This window comes from Eptesicus fuscus, chromosome 9 (assembly GCF_027574615.1).
Source record: "Eptesicus fuscus isolate TK198812 chromosome 9, DD_ASM_mEF_20220401, whole genome shotgun sequence".
Lineage (NCBI taxonomy): Eukaryota > Metazoa > Chordata > Mammalia > Chiroptera > Vespertilionidae > Eptesicus > Eptesicus fuscus.
The window spans coordinates 31,973,245-31,992,510 of NC_072481.1; the positions used below are offsets into that span (position 1 = coordinate 31,973,245).

Consider the following 19,266-nt stretch of genomic DNA (forward strand, 5'->3'; position numbering starts at 1 on the left):
CATAAATACTATCAGTTTATAATACTAAGAAATTGTTTTCTCTATAAATGTCAACTAGTAGAAAACCACAAACTAAGATTTGAAGATGGGGGTAGGGGAAACATGCTCTTTTTTGATATTAAGAGGTTAAAGGGCAAGATAGCCCTGGAGAATTGAGAAAGAATATGGTCTCAGAAAATATTATCAGAACCACTGAAAATTCCTTTAATTATGACATGTCTTTAATTGGGGGGTTAGACATGTGTACATAGGAATGCAATTTAGGTTATATGGCCCATCTCGATTATCCATTTTATTGTACAAATGTATTTCCTTACATGGATTATTGTAAATACTGTTCTCTGTAAGAGGGGAGGTGTTTTATTTAAGTTAATGTTAGGGAGAACCTGGAAATATGTGATACTACATTTGAATAGAATTGAAAACTCTAAATGTATTCATTCTTTTTTTTTCCCAACGCAGATTAAGAATTTCATGTCAAAACGTGTGCTGATAATGTATTTTTTCAGTAAGGTAAGAATATGTAGATATAGCATTGGGAATGGGGGGAGAGGAAATGAAATAAGAAATTAAGTAGCAGATAGGATTTGACTTCTAAATATGTAGCTTGGCCCTAGCTGGTTTGGCTCAGTGGATAGAGCGTCGACCTGTGGACTGAAAGGTCCTGGGTTCCATTCCGGTCAAGGGCACATGCCCAGGTTGTGGGCTTGATTCCCTGAGGGAGTGTGCAGGAGGTAACCAATCAATGATTCTCTCTCATAATTGATGTTTCTATCTCTCTCTCCCTCTCCCTTTCTCTCTGAAATCAATAAAAATATATTTAAAAATAAATAAATATGTAGCTTGATCCTAGCAAGCCAAACAGCTTTGTATTAGTGCTTCACTAAACCTCCATTTTAACAGTAGCTGCCCATTCTCACCTCACATCTCTCCTCAGTGGCTTCCCGGGGCTTGACTGTAGTTGGCTACTGAGTCTCTTGGCTGCAGATAGCTTTGTGCTGATCTACAACACCATCCTGCAAAATGAACAAATCCATTGCGTTCCTTTATGTTTCATTGTCCTGCTAACATCTTTGTGGCCAATTTGCTCTTCAGAATAGAGATGACGGTTAGATTGAAGATGTTAAACTTGTGTTGCATAAAAAGTTGTAATTCAGGCCACAAACTAAAAGACTTTCCAGCTTGTCTCTCAGCTGCTTGCCCCAGCTGTCATAAGAGAGTAAATCTCAATTGCAGAAGCTGAAAATTCATTCCTGTTTTCACTGGCTACAGCTGTTGTGTGTTAAATAATCCTTTGATGAGGAAAAACCTTTGTCCGTATGTAGGGGAAAGAGTATTTGTTTTGTTCTCTTTTTTAATCTAGCTTCTCTCTTTCTGACGATATTGCAGTATTAGCTAATATTGCACTCAATTATGCCTTGAAGTGGAAGTTTGCATTGACATACATTATTTTTATTCTTTGGGATGATACTCTTGTGGGGAGAAAGATCTGAGTAACTCTGATAGAATATAGATACATATAACAAAGAAACACTTTAAGTTCTTGAAACTTTTCCCCCTCACTAATGTGGCAGGGAAGAGCCATCCTCTAGCAATTACCTTTATAAAAAATAATCTACCATAGAGGTTTGGGGAAACTATGTGACCCCTAAAGGTGTCTTCCACCTACAGGAAGAGGAATTGTCTGAAGTTTTACTTTAGTGCTTTGTTTCTGAAAGATGTACCCCATGCTCTTTTCACTTACGTTCCCTCATTTAATTCTAACAGCATTCCTGTGAGTTGTTTTTTTGTCCTCATTTTACTGATAAGGAAACCTGAGGCTCAGAGAGGTCAAGTAGCTAGTCTAGGGGCGCATAGCCAATAGGTGGCAGGCAGAGGCTGAGCAAGATCTTCTTTTTTCCTTGGAAGTGAAGGCTGCTTTTGATTCTAGCTTTGCAAGTGGATCTATTGTATGATAAGGAGTTATAGACCTTGTACTTGATGTTGAGAGACCTAACATGCTGTTGTACTTAATAGGCTTCATTGGGTGCATTACCAAAGCCAGTATTTGTTTAAATGGGCTATTGTTTTTTTGCTACATACTATTTGGTTTTGTTACATTAAAGAGAGTTGGGTGTTTTTTCTTTGGAGTGGGGTTGAGGGTAGACAATTCAAGAGAGGTAGTATGTACTTAGGTAGTTCTTTATTTTTGAAGAAAGCTTTTATAGCCATTCTTTAACTGATCTCTATACTAATCCTCTAAGATGGGTTGAATGTGTGCAACTCTTATTTTGAATGAGAAACTGAGGCACATAGAGATTTAGGGACTTGGCAAGGGTCACATAGTAAGTTGGTGGCAGAATGCTTTATTACAGTTAGATCACATTGTATAAGAATTTTAGATTTTAATTCTTAAGAGACAGCTGTGCATTTTTCTGTTGTTATAGTCTACATAGTTGATTAGATGAAAGAAGAGTTTTTGCCCAGTGGAATTAACTTAAATGTTTTTGTTGTATTTGTAGCACCCAGAGGCCTCCATTCAGGCTGTTTTTGCAGATGCCCAAATGCATATTTGGGCTTTGGAAGGTAAGCAATTTCAGTGATCTGCTGAAATGATTTTAATTATCAGTTAAATATTGAAGTGTAATCCATGTAAGGTCAGTTCTGGACTTTGATCTCAATCTTTGAATTTTCAGATACATTTTTATATCTTTGTTTCATCTAAATTATTTTTCTTAAATATTTAGGTGTACTTTAATCTGGGCAGAAATTTTCCTTGTATATAAGCAGAGAAACTGGACCTGGGATTCTTGCATATCTTTCTCTCTCCTTCAAAAAAACTGTAATAGATAAATTATTTTTAACTCTCAATTTATGTTGACATAACTTAACGTTTAATATATTCTAATATATTTAGCTTAGATTAAATATGTAAACTTAGTTGTTAAGAACTTACATGTCTATATTATGTATTTGCCTTCTCAAAGCTTAAATGATACTTCTTCAGAGAGGCCTTTCCTGACCCCTCATAACCTTGATTGTATTCTCTTATTATGCTTTGTTTTTCTTCCTGTCACTTATCACTACCAAATGCAGCATCATTTAGAAAAGCTGTTTGTTACTAGAACATAAAGCAGACTATCATCTTATTCATGACTACTGCAGCCAAACACCGTTCCAGTGCCTGTTCTGATCTTTGCCCATTTTTCTGTTGTATTACCTCCTCTCTTTTATTTAGAAGTTCTTTATGTATTAAGAGTACCAGTCCATTGTCCAGTGGATATATGCAGGTAGATTTGCCTAATTTTAATTCACTTTTAACTTTTTTGTTTTCCCCTTGAGGTTTGTCACACTTAGTAGCAGCGTCATTTACAGAAGATAGATTTGGAGTTGTCCAGACTACACTACCAGCAATTCTTAATACTTTGTTGACACTGCAAGAGGTAGGCAAATGTGGATTGAGTGGAGGTAAAGGTCCTTTCCTCCCCCCACCCCACCCCACCCCACCCCACCCCAGTCTTTGAGTTTGTTTTTTATATATCATGGTATTTATTGAGTCACAAAACATATGTTAGAAGTTAAAATAATGGTACTGTTATCACCCTCAGGAAATTACAATCTAAGATCGACTAGCAAGAGATCATTTTAATTCACTTATAAATAATTTTGTAGTAACAGAAAAAGGAAGTATATTAAACCTATACTTCTGGTATTAATTGGATTATTTAGGATATTGGGATTCTGTTCAGTTTGGATCCTTACACAATTTGTATTTACTGAAAGTGACCTGTAGTTAAATTACCCATGAAGATAATAAGTTACCTATTGGCCAGAAGCCAGAAAAGGTAGAGTTGAGGCCAGTGGATCCCCCGCCATCAGGATGGGTGTATAGTTTTCTGTGTTTTTATTATTTTTTTAATAAATCTTTATTGTTCAGATTATTACAGTTGTTCCTCTTTTTTCCCCCCCATAGCTCCCCTCTACCCGGTTCCCACCCCACCCTCTGTCCTTACCCACCCCCCATCCTCATCCATAGGTGTACGATTTTTGTCCAGTCTCTTCCTGCACCGCCCACACCCCTTTCCCCCCGAGAATTGTCAGTCCACTCCCTTTCTATGCCCCTGATTCTATTATATTCACCAGTTTATTCTGTTCATCAGATTTTTTATTCACTTGATTTTTAGATTCACTTGTTGATAGATAGGTATTTGTTGTTCATAATTTTTATCTTTACCTTTTTCTTCTTCTTCCTCTTAAAAAATACCTTTCAGCATTTTATATAATACTGGTTTGGCAGTGATGAACTCCTTTCGCTTTTTCTTATCTGTGAAGCTCTTTATCTGCCCTTCAATTCTGATTGATAGCTTTTCTGGGTAGAGTAATCTTGGTTGTAGGTTCTTGCTATTCATCACTTTGAATATTTCTTGCCACTCCCATCTGGCCTGCATAGTTTCTGTTGAGAAATCAGTCGACAATCGTAGGAGTGCTCCCTTGTAGGTAACTAACTGTTTTTCTCTTGCTGCTTTTAACCCTTTGTACTTGCTTGCCTTTTTCTCGATTCCTTTATTCTACTCGGGATTTAATTTTTTAAATACCCCAGATTTTACAAAGCGCGGCAGTAGAATAAAAAACTGGAGTTTCTTTTCATACAAACTTATTTATTTGGATTTTTTAATATTTCAAATTATTGATACATTCAAAGAGTATAAAAAGAGCTGCTACCGATGCTAACCGTGTCGAGTCACACTCGACATCCGAGTGCAAAAGGTTAATATTCTCTCTTTGTCTTTTTGCTCTTGGCATTTTAATTATGATGTGTCTTGGTGTGGTCCTCTTTGGATTCCTTTTGTTTGGGGTTCTGTGCACTTCCTGAACTTGTAAGTCTATTTCTTTCACCAGGTAGGGGAAGTTTTCCGTCATTATTTCTTCAAATAGGTTTTCAGCATCTTGCTCTCTCACTTCTTCTGGCACCCCCATAATTTGGATGTTGGTACTCTTGAAGTTGTCCCAGAGGCTCTTTACACTATCTTCATATTTTTGGATTCTTTTTTCTTTTCCGGTTGGGTGTTTTTTGCTTCTTTGTATTTCAAATCTTTGACTTGATTCTTGCGATCCTCTAGTCTGCTGTTGGATCTCGGTATATTATTTTTTATTTCAGTCAGTGTATGCTTAATTTCTAGTTGGTCCTTTTTCATATCCTCAAGGGTCTCACTAAATTTATTGGCCTTTTCTAGAAAATTCTTGAAAAACCTAATAACCGTGGTTTTGAAGTCTATATCCAGTAGTTTGCTTTCCTCCATTTCTTTCATTTGTGACCTGTTTCTTTGAGTCCTCTTTGTGCCCATTTTCTCATGTGTGGTACTTGAGACATGTATATACACATGAATAGTTTCATTATTTGTCCTCTTCTCCTAGTTACCTTTCTCTAAAGAAATAATTTCCTAGTATTTCCCCACAACTTTGAATATTTGGCTTGTCTAACTGCACAATTGGGTAACAATGATTTGGGCATATTTTTGGTACTCATTGTGTAACTTGTTTTTCATCAATCTGGCTGTGTAGTTTGAAATAAAATGACAATAACAGCACAGTGTTTTATAGTCAACAGAGTTATTTCATATTATTTTTGATCCTCATAACTATCTTGTGAAGTAATGAAGATGGAGGTATTTTAGCTCTCCTTTACAGACGAGGGAGGCTCGATAGTGCAGTGACTTTTCTTACACACACGTCTTATAGGTGGCAGAGCTGGGACCTGACCACCAAGCTGATTGCAGGACAATAGCAATGTACTAGACCCCAGGGAAAGCTGCAGATCCATATCCCTTATTCTCGTTGTGGGCTTTTTATTTTCGCATGAGGTTCTCTTCAGAGAGATGGTTTTCAAACTTTTTGAACCATGACCTGCAGTATGTTTACATTAGACTCAGATGTGTATGTGTGTGTAACAGAAATAACAGGTTCTTAGAACAGTGCTTATCGCATTCTGATGTTTTCTATTCTATTTCATTTTTTAAAATGCTGGTTAAAACTGAATTTATTTCATAAGGTTCACACTGCCCTAGAGATAGTCTGTACCCAAGTTACTTTCTTCTCACCTCCCCACCATAAGCATTTCTAATTCTTGTTCATAGTTGATTATGGGTAGGTATGACAATGAAAGCAATCTGCTTACTTGATTGTAGTTATTCATACCTTGGTTAGGAAGGTAGGAATCACAGACTTGTCAAACGGTCAGGTCCTGTTTACTTTGAAACAGGAGTTGGAAAGGAGAATACTTTTGAGGGGCAGAGTAGAAAGAGGCAGAGATAAATTTTTGAGAGTTGAAAGGAATAAAAGCAACAAAGAACAGTAATTTGGTACTTGACTTCTGAGGGTAAAAACCGTTCCTTGTGTGAGGCTATGGCATCTCATCTCTCCTAGGCCACATCACAGTCAGCCTTTTTATCATACGCGGCAGTCATCAGATTTTGCAAACTACCTTACAGTCTTTCCTTTTCCACCCCAGATCCTGAGATTGATTAAAGTGTGTAATTAAGTGTCCATATGGATGGATATTTGTTCACACCTTGGCACCACAGTTCTTTGACTTCCTTCTCTTTGTTACTCTTTCATATCCCTTCAGTCTCATCCATGGCGTTACCCAGGCCTCATCCCCTGAATTCGCCATCTCCAAAGCTTAAACTTCAGGATTCTGTCTTCTAAGCCAGAATTCTTAAATGTTTTTGTTCCAAAAGATCCCTTTGAGAGTGTGATGAAGCCCCTGGACTTCGGAATAATGTTCTTAAATGCTTAAAATAAAGTACTTAGGGTTAGAAAGGAAATCAGTTATATTTGAAATATAATTACGAAAGCATTAAATTTGTAATATAATGTGTGCTATTTAATCAATGCATTAAATAACAGGAGATATTAGTAAGTCTAATAGCTATTTTCATTTCAAAATAATAAGATGAATGGTATTTCAAAATAACTGCAATAGTGGTAGGATATGAAGATATTGGTGATTTCTGTTGGTGACAAAGTCACAGGAACCACTAATGCTGTTGTGATTTGTTGCTTACAGTCATAATAGAAAGACATGCTAAATTTTAATTAGAATTTCGTGAAGATAAATATGCAATTTTTTTAAATTAAAATTTTCTTTATCTAATTTTTAAATCCTCACTTGAGGTCATGCTTATTAATTTCAGAGAGGGGAAAAAGAGAGAGAGAAAGATAGAAACATCAATGTGAGAAACATCGATCAGTTTCCTTCCTGTATGTGCCCCCTACCTAGGTATGTGCCATGACTGGGAGTCGAACCCTCAACCTTTCGGTGTACCGGACAATGCTCCAACCAACTGAACCACATTGGCTCGGGCTAAATATACAATTTTATCCTAAAATTCATGCCCCTGAATTTTACCTATAGATCTGTGGGCCCATGTAAGGGCCCTTGCTCCAAGCACAGCCCTCTCATATCCTTGCTTCTTCTATATACTTTGTCCTCCTCAGTGTTTTTACTTCCTTAGACCTTTTGTCCATCACAATCATTTTATTACTAATTCTTTCAACTCTCTGTCCCCGTGTTTCTCAGTTGTACCCATGTGGCAAAACCCTAAAGGATCAATCTCATATTCACCAGCCATCAATTCTCTTTGCCCATCCCTCCTGCATTGGTCTTACTGCAGGCCTGTGGCATTCCTGACCTAAATTATTACTGTGGCCTCTTGCCCCTACTAACTCTTAACAGAGATTCTTCATTCTGACTCCAGTCACTCTCCTATTCTTCCCATGAGCCCTCTGCTGTAGTAACCAACATAGACTATTCAGTTTTTCCTCCCAAATATGTTTTTTTAACCTTACTCTAACTCTATACCTGATGTCTTTAAATCTTTGATGTCTTTTCTTTCCTTCTTTGCCTAGAACACATTTTTCTCCTTTTGTCTGGCTCTGCTATGTATCCCCCATCTTAGTACTTTATTGTACTGCGTTTTAATTGTCCATTTACTTTCATTGTCTTTATTGGAGTAGAGTCAGGGACCTTGTCTCAGTAGCATCTGACTGGTACTTGGCTGTCATCATCATCATCTAATATTATTATTATTCTATAGCAGGGGCAGTTTTATTCCCCAGAAGACATTCGTTAATGTCCAGAGACATTTTGATTGCCACAACTGGAGAAGTGCTACTGTCATCCATTGTGTAGAGGCAACAATGCTGCTAAACAGGAACAGTCCCCTATGTACAGTCCAAAATGTCAGTAGTACTGAGGTTGAGAAACTCGGCTCTATAGATACTTGTTTAATCTCACAGCTAATTGGATAACTTCAGTTCTCGTAACCATGGAGCACATTTCTAATAACAAAGTCTGCTCTTGTCCTTAGCATTTGTTTGGGATTCTGGCTTTAGTAGAGTAAACTTCCGTTTCTACTAGGTTATAAGTATCCAGGGACTTTCAAGACTCTGCATAGTGGACATTTGTTAATGACCCTGGTAGGTAAATATGCAGGAGGGAGCAACTGGACTTTTCTCTTTATTTGGCATTTTAAATGAGCACAAAGAATCTGTTTTCCCTCTTTAGACTTCTATTAGGGCCAAAGTAAGGAACTTTTCATTTTTCCTAAAGAGTATATTGTTCAGTAGTATATTATACTAGCTGTTTACTCTTTTTTGTTTGGGGTAATTCTTTTTTTTTTTTTTTAAATATATTTCTTTATTGATTTCAGAGAGGAAGGGAGAGGGATAGAGAGATAGAAACATCAATGATGAGAATCATTGATCGGCTGCCTCCTGCACGCCCCCTATTGGGGATCGAGCCCGCAACCCGGGCATGTGCCCTTGGCCAGAATCGAACCTGGGACCCTTCAGTCCGCAAGCCGACGCTCTATCCACTGAGCCAAACCGGCTAGGGCTGTTTGGGGTAATTCTTAACTAGATATTTGAGATCCCATTTGTATGATCTGAGTCTTTAGGGCAGGAACCATGTGCAGTGCATAAAATGAGGCTCAATAGATATTGTTTAATCTCACAGCTAATGAAGTACTTCAGTTCTCCTAACCCTGGAGCACATCATTAAATATTGTAAGCCAGTGTTTCTTAGATTTAAGTTAGTCATATACTGTCTTCATAATTTTAGTCTTTTAGATAAGTCAGAAGAATGCAAAGAGACAGATACCAGCACTCTAGCCCACCTCTGTTCAATAGAAATATAATGCAATACACATATGTAACTTCGCATTTTTTAGTAGTTACATTAAAAAAATACAGGTAAAGTTTATTTTAATTAACACAGTATATCTAAAATATTATCATTTTATTATGTAATCTATATAAAATAACATTTTATATATATATTTTTATAGTAAGTGTTCAAAATCTGGTGTGTATTTTTTTTTTAAAATATATTTTATTGATTTTTTACAGAGAGGAAGGGAGAGGGATAGAGAGTTAGAAACATCGATGAGAGAGAAACATCGATCAGCTGCCTCCTGCACACCCCCCACTGGGGATGTGCCTGTAACCAAGGTACACGCCCTCAACCGGAATCGAACCCGGGACCCTTCAGTCCGCAGGCCGACGCTCTATCCACTGAGCCAAACCGGTTTTGGCTGGTGTGTATTTTTTACTTACAGAATAACTGAATTCAGACCAGCCACATTTCAAGTACTTAAAAGCTACATATGTCTTAGTGGTCACCATATTGGACAGAACAGCTATAGACTTTAATGATGATGATGAAATTGGTCATACAAGAGGAATTTCAGATTAAATCTTCAAATGATAATATTCTAGATATATTTTCCAAAATTCAAGAATTGATGACAGAATATATTTTTAAGGAGAAAAAGGAAATATATGTGATATTCTCATCTAGTAAGTCATTCAACAGAAAGGACTTTATCACACAATGTAAATAAGAACCTGAATCATCCCATTTTGCTAAAAAGTATATGTGACAGTATATTCCTTCATCTTCTGTGATATATGGGCACTGAAATTTACTTTATACAATTCATAGTGGATAAATGCTGAAAGTAACAAAGGTGTATACAAAGATGATCGGAAAGCATAGATAATGGCAAAATGAAAAAAGTCACTGATTAATTTTTTTTTTTAAATTTTTTTTAGATCTATTTCTTTATTGATTTCAGAGAGGAAAGGAGAAGGAGAGAGAGATAGAAACATCAATGATGAGAGAGAATCATTGATCGGCTGCCTCCTGCACGCCCCCTACTGGGGATTGAGCCTGCAACCCAGGCATGTGCCCTTGGCCAGAATCGAACGTGGGACCCCTCAGTCCACAGGCTGACGCTTTATCCACTGAGCCAAGCGCCTAGGGCTGATTATAATCTTTCGAATTTGTCTTTATAAGCTTAAGAATGAAATTATTTTTCAATTATGGTACAAAGAAAATGGTGGAACTCTCTTCAACAAAATTATAAGCTGTCATGTTTTTAAAAATATTTTATTTGATGGTACAAATGCAAGAAAAAAGAACCAGAAGTAATGATAAACTAGAACCTATTGGAGATATATTTTCATTTTGAAATCAGTATTACAAGCTGGATATGTTCCAGGTTTATACATGATAGCTGATGAGTTGCAGTCAAAGGACATTGCCCATTTCAAATGTGTATGTCTTCAAAACATAGAAAATGTTTATGTCTTTAAATGTTTATGAAATTATTTTACACTAGAGGTCCAGTGCATGAATTTGTGTATGGGTGGGGTACCTTGGCCTGGCTGGAGATCGAGGCTTATGGGTGGGGGGGGGCGGGCTAGGGGAAGGGGCCGCGGGCAATTGGCCAGCTGGCCCTGCCCCCGATCTGGGTGGGGGGCGACTGGGGGTGGGGCCTGCCAGAGGGAGGGGCCACGGGAGGTTGGGGGGGCCAATTGGGGCCCAGATTGGGCCAGTTGGCCGCCACAGTGTGTGTCATAGTGACCAGTCGTTCTGGTCATTCCGGTCATTCCGCCGTTTGGTCACTGGGCTTTTATATATATAGGTTATCCTATCCTTCTTCTGTAAATTGTAAAATGACTTTAAACTAAAAGAGTCCAGCCCTGACCGGTTTGGCTCAGTGGATAGAGCGTCAGCCTACGGACTGAAGGGTCCCAGGTTCAATTCTGGTCAAGGGCGTGTACCTTGGTTGCAGGCACATCCCCAGTAGGAGGTGTGCAAGAGGCAGCTGACCGGTTTCTCTCCCATTGATGTTTCTAACTCTCTGTCCCTCTCCCTTCCTCTCTGTAAAAAATCAATAAAATATATTTAAAAAAATCTAAAAAAACTAAAAGGGTCCATTGGACCAAGGTAGTAAATGATGACAACTATTTTTACCTGTATGCTGAGAGTTAATCGGAAGGTTTATAAGAAGATTGGAAAGAAAATAATTTTTCCATTAAGATTCAATGCCATTTAATGTTGTTTAAGTATATCACTGAATACCACCTTCCATACTGCCTAAAATGATCTCAAGTATATCCCAGTCTTGAGAAATGCTCTTATAATACACAATTGGATTTGAAGTTATCATGGCAGACTGAACACACATATCAATTCTTGTTCCTTCCCCCAAACTCTGCTAAACTACAGTAAAAAAACTTTTAAAAAGACATCCTATATAATAAAAGGCTAATATGCAAATTGACTGAACATTGGAACAACTGGTCACTATGATGTGCACTGACCACCAGGGGGCAGACGTTCAACGCAGGAGCTGCCCCCTGGTGGTCAGTGCACTCCCACAGGAGGAGCGCCACTCAGCCAGGCTCATGGCTGGCGAGCGCAGCAGTGGTGGTGGGAGCCTCTCCTGCCTCCACCTGTCTGACTGACGGCTTAGGCCTGCTCCCCACGGGCTCCTGGACATCCCCTGAGGGCTCCTGGACTGCGAGAGGGCGCAGGCCGGGCTGAGGGACCCCCCTACCCCAAGGGCACGAATCTCATGTACCAGGCCTCTAGTTTTATATAATAAAAGCGTAATATGCAAATCGACTGAACAGTGGAATGACTGGGCGGGGGGGGGGGGGGGGAGGGGGCAGGGCCAGCGAGCAGGCGGCGCCTGGCCAGCCAAGGTGCATGCCAGCAGGCAGAGGGAGGGGACAGTGATTGGGGGGGGGGGAGGGTGGGTGGTGACCAGCGGCGGTGGAGGGGCGATTGGGGGTGGTGGTGTTGTCCGCTTGCCGGCCGGCCAGCGCCATTCCCTGATCAGCCTGCCTGGTTGCTGATTCCTTGAGGGCTCCCAGACTGCCAGAGGGCGCAGGCCGGGCTGAGGGACCCCCCCACCCAGAGTGCACAAATTTTCGTGCACTGGGCCTCTAGTAAATTCATAAACAGGAGAAGAGATAACAGCAATAAAATTTTCAAAGCTGGAAAGCAAGTGGTTGAGATAAATGACTTAGCAGATTCCAGAGGCACATCTGAAATTGTTAGTGGGACAAGCACCAAGTACCTCTGGAATCAAGGATAAAGATACAGGTACCAAAATAAAGAGGTTTAGGTGAGAGCTGTTTCAAAACCAGTTAGATCTCTAGATTCTCTTGCTGGTGCTCCCCACTCACTCCAGTGCTAGTCGAACTGCATCATCTAGAGAGGGTGGGACACAGGGTCTCTGGATTAAGAGAGTCCAGGCACAATGGTGGGTACTATACTGAAAGCTCAGTAGCTCTGTTTCCCACTTGGCTCCCTAAGCACTGGGGACCAGGGTACTGGAAAACTCCTCTCTGGGAACTCTGAGCAATCCAAGAAGAAAGACCTGAAGTTACTATGTTGGGTGCTTACCCTGCAGAAGTCCACACAGATCACCTACTGTGAAAGCTGTTGTCAGTAAACTCCAACCGTGTACTCAGAGCTCTTGGTCAGATATTTAGGAAGTCCCACTCTCAGTCATGTGCCAAGGGTCACCAGATTTCTGTTGAAGGTCTCTAATGCAGAAGATAAAGAACAAAAGACACAAAGCGGGAAAAGTGTGGAAGAAACTATAACAAGCAAAAGAACAAAAATCATCAAAACCCTCAGAAATAAGCCAAAACCGGTTTGGCTCAGTGGATAGAGCGTCGGCCTGCGGACTGAAGGGTCCCAGGTTCGATTCCTGGTCAAGGGCATGTACCTTGGTTGCGGGCACATCCCCAGTAGGGAGTGTGCAAGAGGCAGCTGATGGATGTTTCTCTCTCATCGATGTTTCTAACTCTATCTTCCTCTCTCTCTTCCTCTCTGTAAAAAAATCAATAAAATATATTTAAAAAAAAGAAAAGAAAAAAGAAAAAAAAATCCTCAGAAATAAGAGGATATTATATCCTTGACATAAAAATAGGATGCTAAAATTAAAAATATCACCTACATGACATAAAAAAGCTCTTGAAATTAAAAACACATGGCAGAAATCATCATAATTTGGTTTATTTTAGTGGTTATATCCATTATTATTAGTCATAGGGTTATAGTATTATTTCTTGTCACTTTAGACATAATCTTGCTGTAACAAATTAATACACTTCTCTATTTTCACTTCTGTCATCTCTCAATGTAGTTATATCATTTAAAAAATATATTGATTTCAGAGAGGGAGAAAGAGAAACATCAGTGATGAGAGAGAATAATCAATTGGCTGTCTCCTGCATGTTCCCACTGGGGATCGAGCCCACAAACTGGGCATGTGCCCTGACGAGGAATCAAACCAAGACCTCCTGGTTCATAGGTCAACACAACCACTGAGCCACATTGGTTGGACTAGTTATATCATTTTAAAATGATATTATTTACCTTTGGCCTGTAAAGATATACTTAAATTACTTACTCTGTCAACTATAAGTAAAATCTGATTTACTTTTTTGTTAATCCTCACCCAAGGATATTTTTTCCATTGATTTTTAAAGTGAGTGAAAGGGATGGGGAGAGATAGAGACATTGATGTGAGAGAGACACATCCATTGGTTGTCTCTCGCAACCGAGGATCAAACCTGCAATCCGCATCCATGCCCTTGACTGTGAATCCCACCTGCGACCCTTTGGTGCACAGGCTGATACTTGAACCATTGAGCCCCGCCGGCCAGGGCAGATCTGTTCACTTTTGAATTCTCTCTCTCCTCACCTGTTCTTACTCATAGATGCTTTATCATCTATAATTATAAAGGAAGATAATACAGTTTAGTAAATAACTTTTATTTATGGAAAGTATCAAGTTTTGGCCGTTTTTTTTTTTGCTAAGTTATTTTAATAAAGGACTCTAACTGACACACATACTAGTAAGCAGAGTCGGATATCTGTGTTTCACTTCCCAGCTTTGCATTTTCAAGGGTGTTGTGAAGTACAGCTTTTCTTCTTTTTTTTTCTTTAGAGGAAAGGTCATTTTTTCCCAAGGGGTTGTGAAGTATAGCTTTTTTTAAGAGGAAAGGACTTTTTTCCAGGTAACTTACTGAAGTGGCTGAACCTCTACTGCATTGTTTTTCAAACAGTTTGTGATCCAAAATAAATATAGTATGTATCTGTCTGTCTGTCTATCTATCTGAAGTAGTCTCCTTAATCCTTTGGACTCAGTTGACCTTGGTAGTCTGCTGTAATGTGTTTTCTTTCTTTGATCTAGGCAGTTGACAAGTACTTCAAGCTTCCTCATGCTTCCAGTAAACCACCTCGGATTTCAGGAACCCTTGTGGACACTTCCTATAAAACATTAAGATTCGCATTTAGAGCATCACTAAAAACTGCCATCTATCGAATAACTACTACATTTGGTGACCATCTGAAGTAAGTTTACCTGTTTTGATCCCTGATGGTAGTCCATTTTCAAGAGTTTTCTTGAGAAATAGGTATGAAGTTTATAAAGGCTCGCACATTGAAAGTGTTTTTTTGGGACCTTCATGATTTCTACTGGAAATTGACAGCTTGGATTTAGACTTTATATTTTAAAATTTGGCCTATCATATAAGCTTTGGGGCCTTCTTTCAAATGGACAAAAAAGGGAATACAAAGTTATAAAAGCAGCAAGTATAATTACATACTTTTTTTTTTTTACATCAGGAAAACATCCTTCAGGGAGGAAAAAAAGGCAAAAAAATAATTCTGTTATTGCATCTTGGTCAGCAAACTAAGACTTGGGGTGAGCAGAGTATTCCATAAATGAGTCCTTGGTGCTTTGTGAATCATGCTGGAAAAACAGTGACAGATCACACCTTCAGACACGGAGCCAGAAAGAAAACCACAAATGCCAAACCTGTTTATATTTAGTTTCATTGATGTTTATTGCTTTCTTATGAAATAATTTAACTAGGCAGGCTAAGGGATACTAATTCACTGACTAAACTATGTTTTCTCATAATCATAAATGAACTGTAGAAGACAAGAGAGATTACTCTGTGTTTTCTGTATGCAATCAGTTAATAGTTTAGGACTTCCTTATACATCTGCTTTTAGAAACAGTATTTTTTTTAAGATGTTAATATTTTTATTTTTAAAAAATATATTTTTATTGATTTCAGAGAGGAAGGGAAAGGGAGAAAGAGATAGAAATAGAAACATCAATGATGAGAGAGAATCATTGACCAGCTGCCTCCTGCACACCCCACACTGGGGATCAAGCCCACAACCCGAGCTTGTGCCTTTGACAGAAATTGAACCTGGGACCTTTCAGTCCGCAGGCCGACACTATCCACTGAGCCAAACCAGCTAAGGCGAAGCAGTAGTATGTTTTGTTTCACTTCCATAAAACTAGGCAGCAACAATAGCAGGTTTTATGGAACACATTGGTTTTGAGTGGAAGTACAAAAGAGCTGTAGATAATCCTCTATTCTTAAAATTTATTTAAAAAGAAACAAAATCTATTATTGCGTACCTTCTACATCTGATCTCCAATATGATAGCCATGTATGGTTGTATAAATTAATTAAAGTTAAATAAAATTTAGGTTCCAGTTTTTCAGTCATACTGGTCTTATTTCAAGTTCTCAGTAGTAGCTAGTACTAGGCTACTGTATTGGATAGCTTTGATACAAAACATATTCATCACTGCCGAAAGTTCTGCTGGACAGTGCTGTCCTAGGTAATACACTTAGTACTTAAAATGTATGTATTTTTTTCATTTACTCTTCTCAAAGAGCCTGTGAGGTGTAGAGATTATCATAAATTGTACAGATATGGGAACTGAGGCTCAAAAAACTTAAGAACTTGCTTAGTAACACAGATCTGAAATCAGATCTTTCTTGCTTTTAAAATTCGACCTTCTGCCCTAGCCGGTTTGGCTCAGTGGATAGAACGTCAGCCTGCAGACTGAAGGATCCCGGGTTTGATTCTGGTTAAGGGCACATGCCGGGGTTGCCAGCTCCATCCCCGGTGGGGGACGTTCAGGAGGCAGCCAATGATTCTCATCATTGATGTTTCTAGCTCTCTCCTTAACTTGCTCAAGATTTTGCAGGTAAGTAAGTTGCAGAGCCAGAATTCAGACTTCAAACTTTCTGACTTGCGAGTTCTATCTATAGTGTCTATAATCTTAACTAGTAAGTTGTGCTGTCTCCTCTAACCTTTGAACCTTTCTGCTACAGGTACCCTCCCATGAAAGGGTTATGTTATTCATCCCACTTTGTTCCACTGTTACTAATAGATATTCAGTGGGATCATACATATATAAAGCCCACACTTGTACATTATATGTTGCTGGGAAATCTATTATTACTGTATAATACCTAATTTAATCATTATCCACAGCTCCACCTCTGAGAACCAGGTTTAAATTTGATTTACTGGTTTTCCAGCTTATAACACGTTAAAATTTGAGGGGAATAGACAGATATTAGAGTTGGGAGTACTAACAGTAGTAGGAATGAGTGCAGTGCCTGCTAGCAGAGAGAAGGTTCATGAAAAGAGCTGCAGACTTGGTGTTTGAGAGAGTTCAGAGCCACTGAGTTGGAGATGACAGCCTCACTAGCACCTAGGTGTGAATTTGCACAAAAATACTTGAAATAGTTCTATTATAAGCAGCAACATGGTTTAAGAAAGCAGAGATGTGTATGTATGAGAACTTTTAGAATGAGGTGTAGCAAAATTGTTACAGCAAGATTCTTTGGCACTTTTAAAAGTGGTGACCTTCAGTTACTGGAATTCTATTATTGCGTTGTGATATATTACTATTAAACATCTAGAAAACCAGAATCTTTCATTGTGTTCACTTTTTGCCTGGAAGTTTTTACTAGTTTCAGTATATTTCCCCGACTTTTGTCACGGTAATGTGTTTTTGTGGGGGCGGAGGTTGGGAGAGAACTCAGTTTCCTCATCCAGGACAGAATTTATTTTCAAAGGGACGAGTAAATCTAAACCAAAGCCGTTACCTTTGAAAACCATTAGTGGAGTCTATTATGTTTTAACCAAACATTTCAGTTTAAAGGATTTTATATTAAAGGCAATTCAGATACTCCACAACTCAAAGATAATGTTGGAATCTGGTTTAAATAAAATAATAAAATCCAGAAAATCTGTAAGGCTTGGAACTCTGCACAGCAGGTTCCATAGCAGAGCAGGTTAAAATCGATGCCTTCACTTGTCAGTCTTAATTTGCTTTGGTCTTTTAAAAGGTGGAAGCATGCCATTACTGAATGCAAGCCCTCCTCATTAGATTAAGGAGAGTTTTCATCCAACTTTTTCAGAAGTACTAAATAAGTGAAGATTTCTCTTCGTTTTTAATTGTTTTGAAAAATATTGACTCTGTGCTCTGTGGTTCACTTAATATGCTTAATGTAAAATAAAGCTTATGCTTTGAATTTATGTTTCATTTAGTGCTGTGCAAGCATCTGCAGAACATCAGAAAAGACTTCAACAGTTCTTGGAGTTCAAAGAATAGTTAAGTAATATAAACTGTGTTCATTACACTGCTGATACAACTACAGATGGGACAGTAAATGTTCAGCATTCTTGGATCAGAAGAAAATGGACTAATTAGATGCTTCCTTTGTCGTGGTGGTTGCTTTGAAAACTATACTTTAATGGGAGAAATCATGGAAAGAAATTCTCAACAGAATAACTGAAAACGGCCTTTTCTGTACCAGTTGCTTGTTGTGTGTGTGGTATAATAAAATCTTTATTCAATTTCACAGATGCATCTATGGCAGTAGAAATGTCTCCAGCTTATATAGCTTAATAATAATTAGAAATTTTTTAGAATTTACTTTTGACAGGAGTAGAGCCAGTTCAGAAGGTAAAATAGGTTGACTTGACCCAGTCTTCCTTCCTAGTCATTCTGAGTTTAACTCTTGTAAACTTGAAATACATAAACTTTTTTAGAGTTGTTTCTGTTTACTAAAGGATTAAAATGGTAACATTGGAGAAAAGTTCACAGAAAATATATTGTCTAAAGGACATATTTTGTCAATCTGTTAGGTTCTGTTTTTGTTTCCAGAGACAAATTAAATTTGCATGATTGTCCAAAAAAAAGTCTCAATTTACAGATGCTAACTCTATATAAAGGAATGTGGAAAAATTCAGTTCTTAAGTTACAAGATTAAACATTCACATTTGGTTTTTAGAAGACAATCAACTGACATCTATGAATTTGTGTTATATCATGCTAGTAAACAATTAAGTGTATGACTGTTTTCCCAACTAGTTTTACTTTCTTTTTCTGGAACAGAACATTAAGTGATTGTAGAATTTTTCAAGTGAGAGAAAAATTTTGCAAGAAAAACCAGGAAACTTTTCCCCTTTTTATCACTCTTCATCTTCATTAGATGAAATTATTTTGTGAAGCTTTTTTGGCCTCAGAGGGAGCAGTCTTCCCTGTGTTAACTGGCTAATTAAAATATATTAGGAAAATCTTTACAGCCAGAAACAACTTAGTCATCAAATAGCAAGTGAGACCAAGACGTCAGAGGGATTACTTGGGAGCATGTTGTATGTCTCAAAAGTGAGCGAGGTAATTTTATTTATTTGGAGATGAAAGATTAGAAATCCTACTAGTAGATATCCACTGGACTAGCTTTGGACTGAAATGCTTCCTTGTAATTTTTTTTACCTATTATCTTTCTCCTCTAGTGTCCCAAAATTTTTTCTTTAGTCAACACAGTATTGTATATGCGTCTTCATTAATATGGCATATATGTCTACAATTTGTCTGATTACTTGATGTACTATATCTTTATTCCCTCTATTTGTTGCCCTTTCAGCCAGCACATGCCAAATTATAAATGAATCCTACTGACCTTTAAGGTGTCTTTATGAGATAGTTCCCCAGTTGTCAAGTGTGTGGAGGATTTAGGCTATTGCCATTGCTTTTTCTTTTCACCCCTGAAGAGGAGTTGATCCCTTTTGAATGTGAAAGTTGAATTTTGA

General features: G+C 38.2%; 1 protein-coding gene across 2 annotated transcripts in view; it reads left to right on the forward strand.

Annotated features, from left to right (window-relative positions):
- Window positions 1-18,032, forward strand: part of NDC1 (NDC1 transmembrane nucleoporin) — a 54,750-nt gene extending 36,718 nt beyond the window's left edge. For both annotated transcript variants that reach the window (XM_008139285.3, XM_054720526.1), the window contains 5 exons: window positions 463-513; window positions 2,502-2,565; window positions 3,322-3,422; window positions 14,541-14,701; window positions 17,719-18,032. In XM_008139285.3, coding sequence (XP_008137507.1) covers window positions 463-513; window positions 2,502-2,565; window positions 3,322-3,422; window positions 14,541-14,701; window positions 17,719-17,782 — 441 coding nt within the window. In that variant the 3' untranslated portion in view covers window positions 17,783-18,032. The remainder of the gene's footprint in view (window positions 1-462; window positions 514-2,501; window positions 2,566-3,321; window positions 3,423-14,540; window positions 14,702-17,718) is intronic.
- The last annotated feature ends 1,234 nt before the right edge of the window (window positions 18,033-19,266 follow it).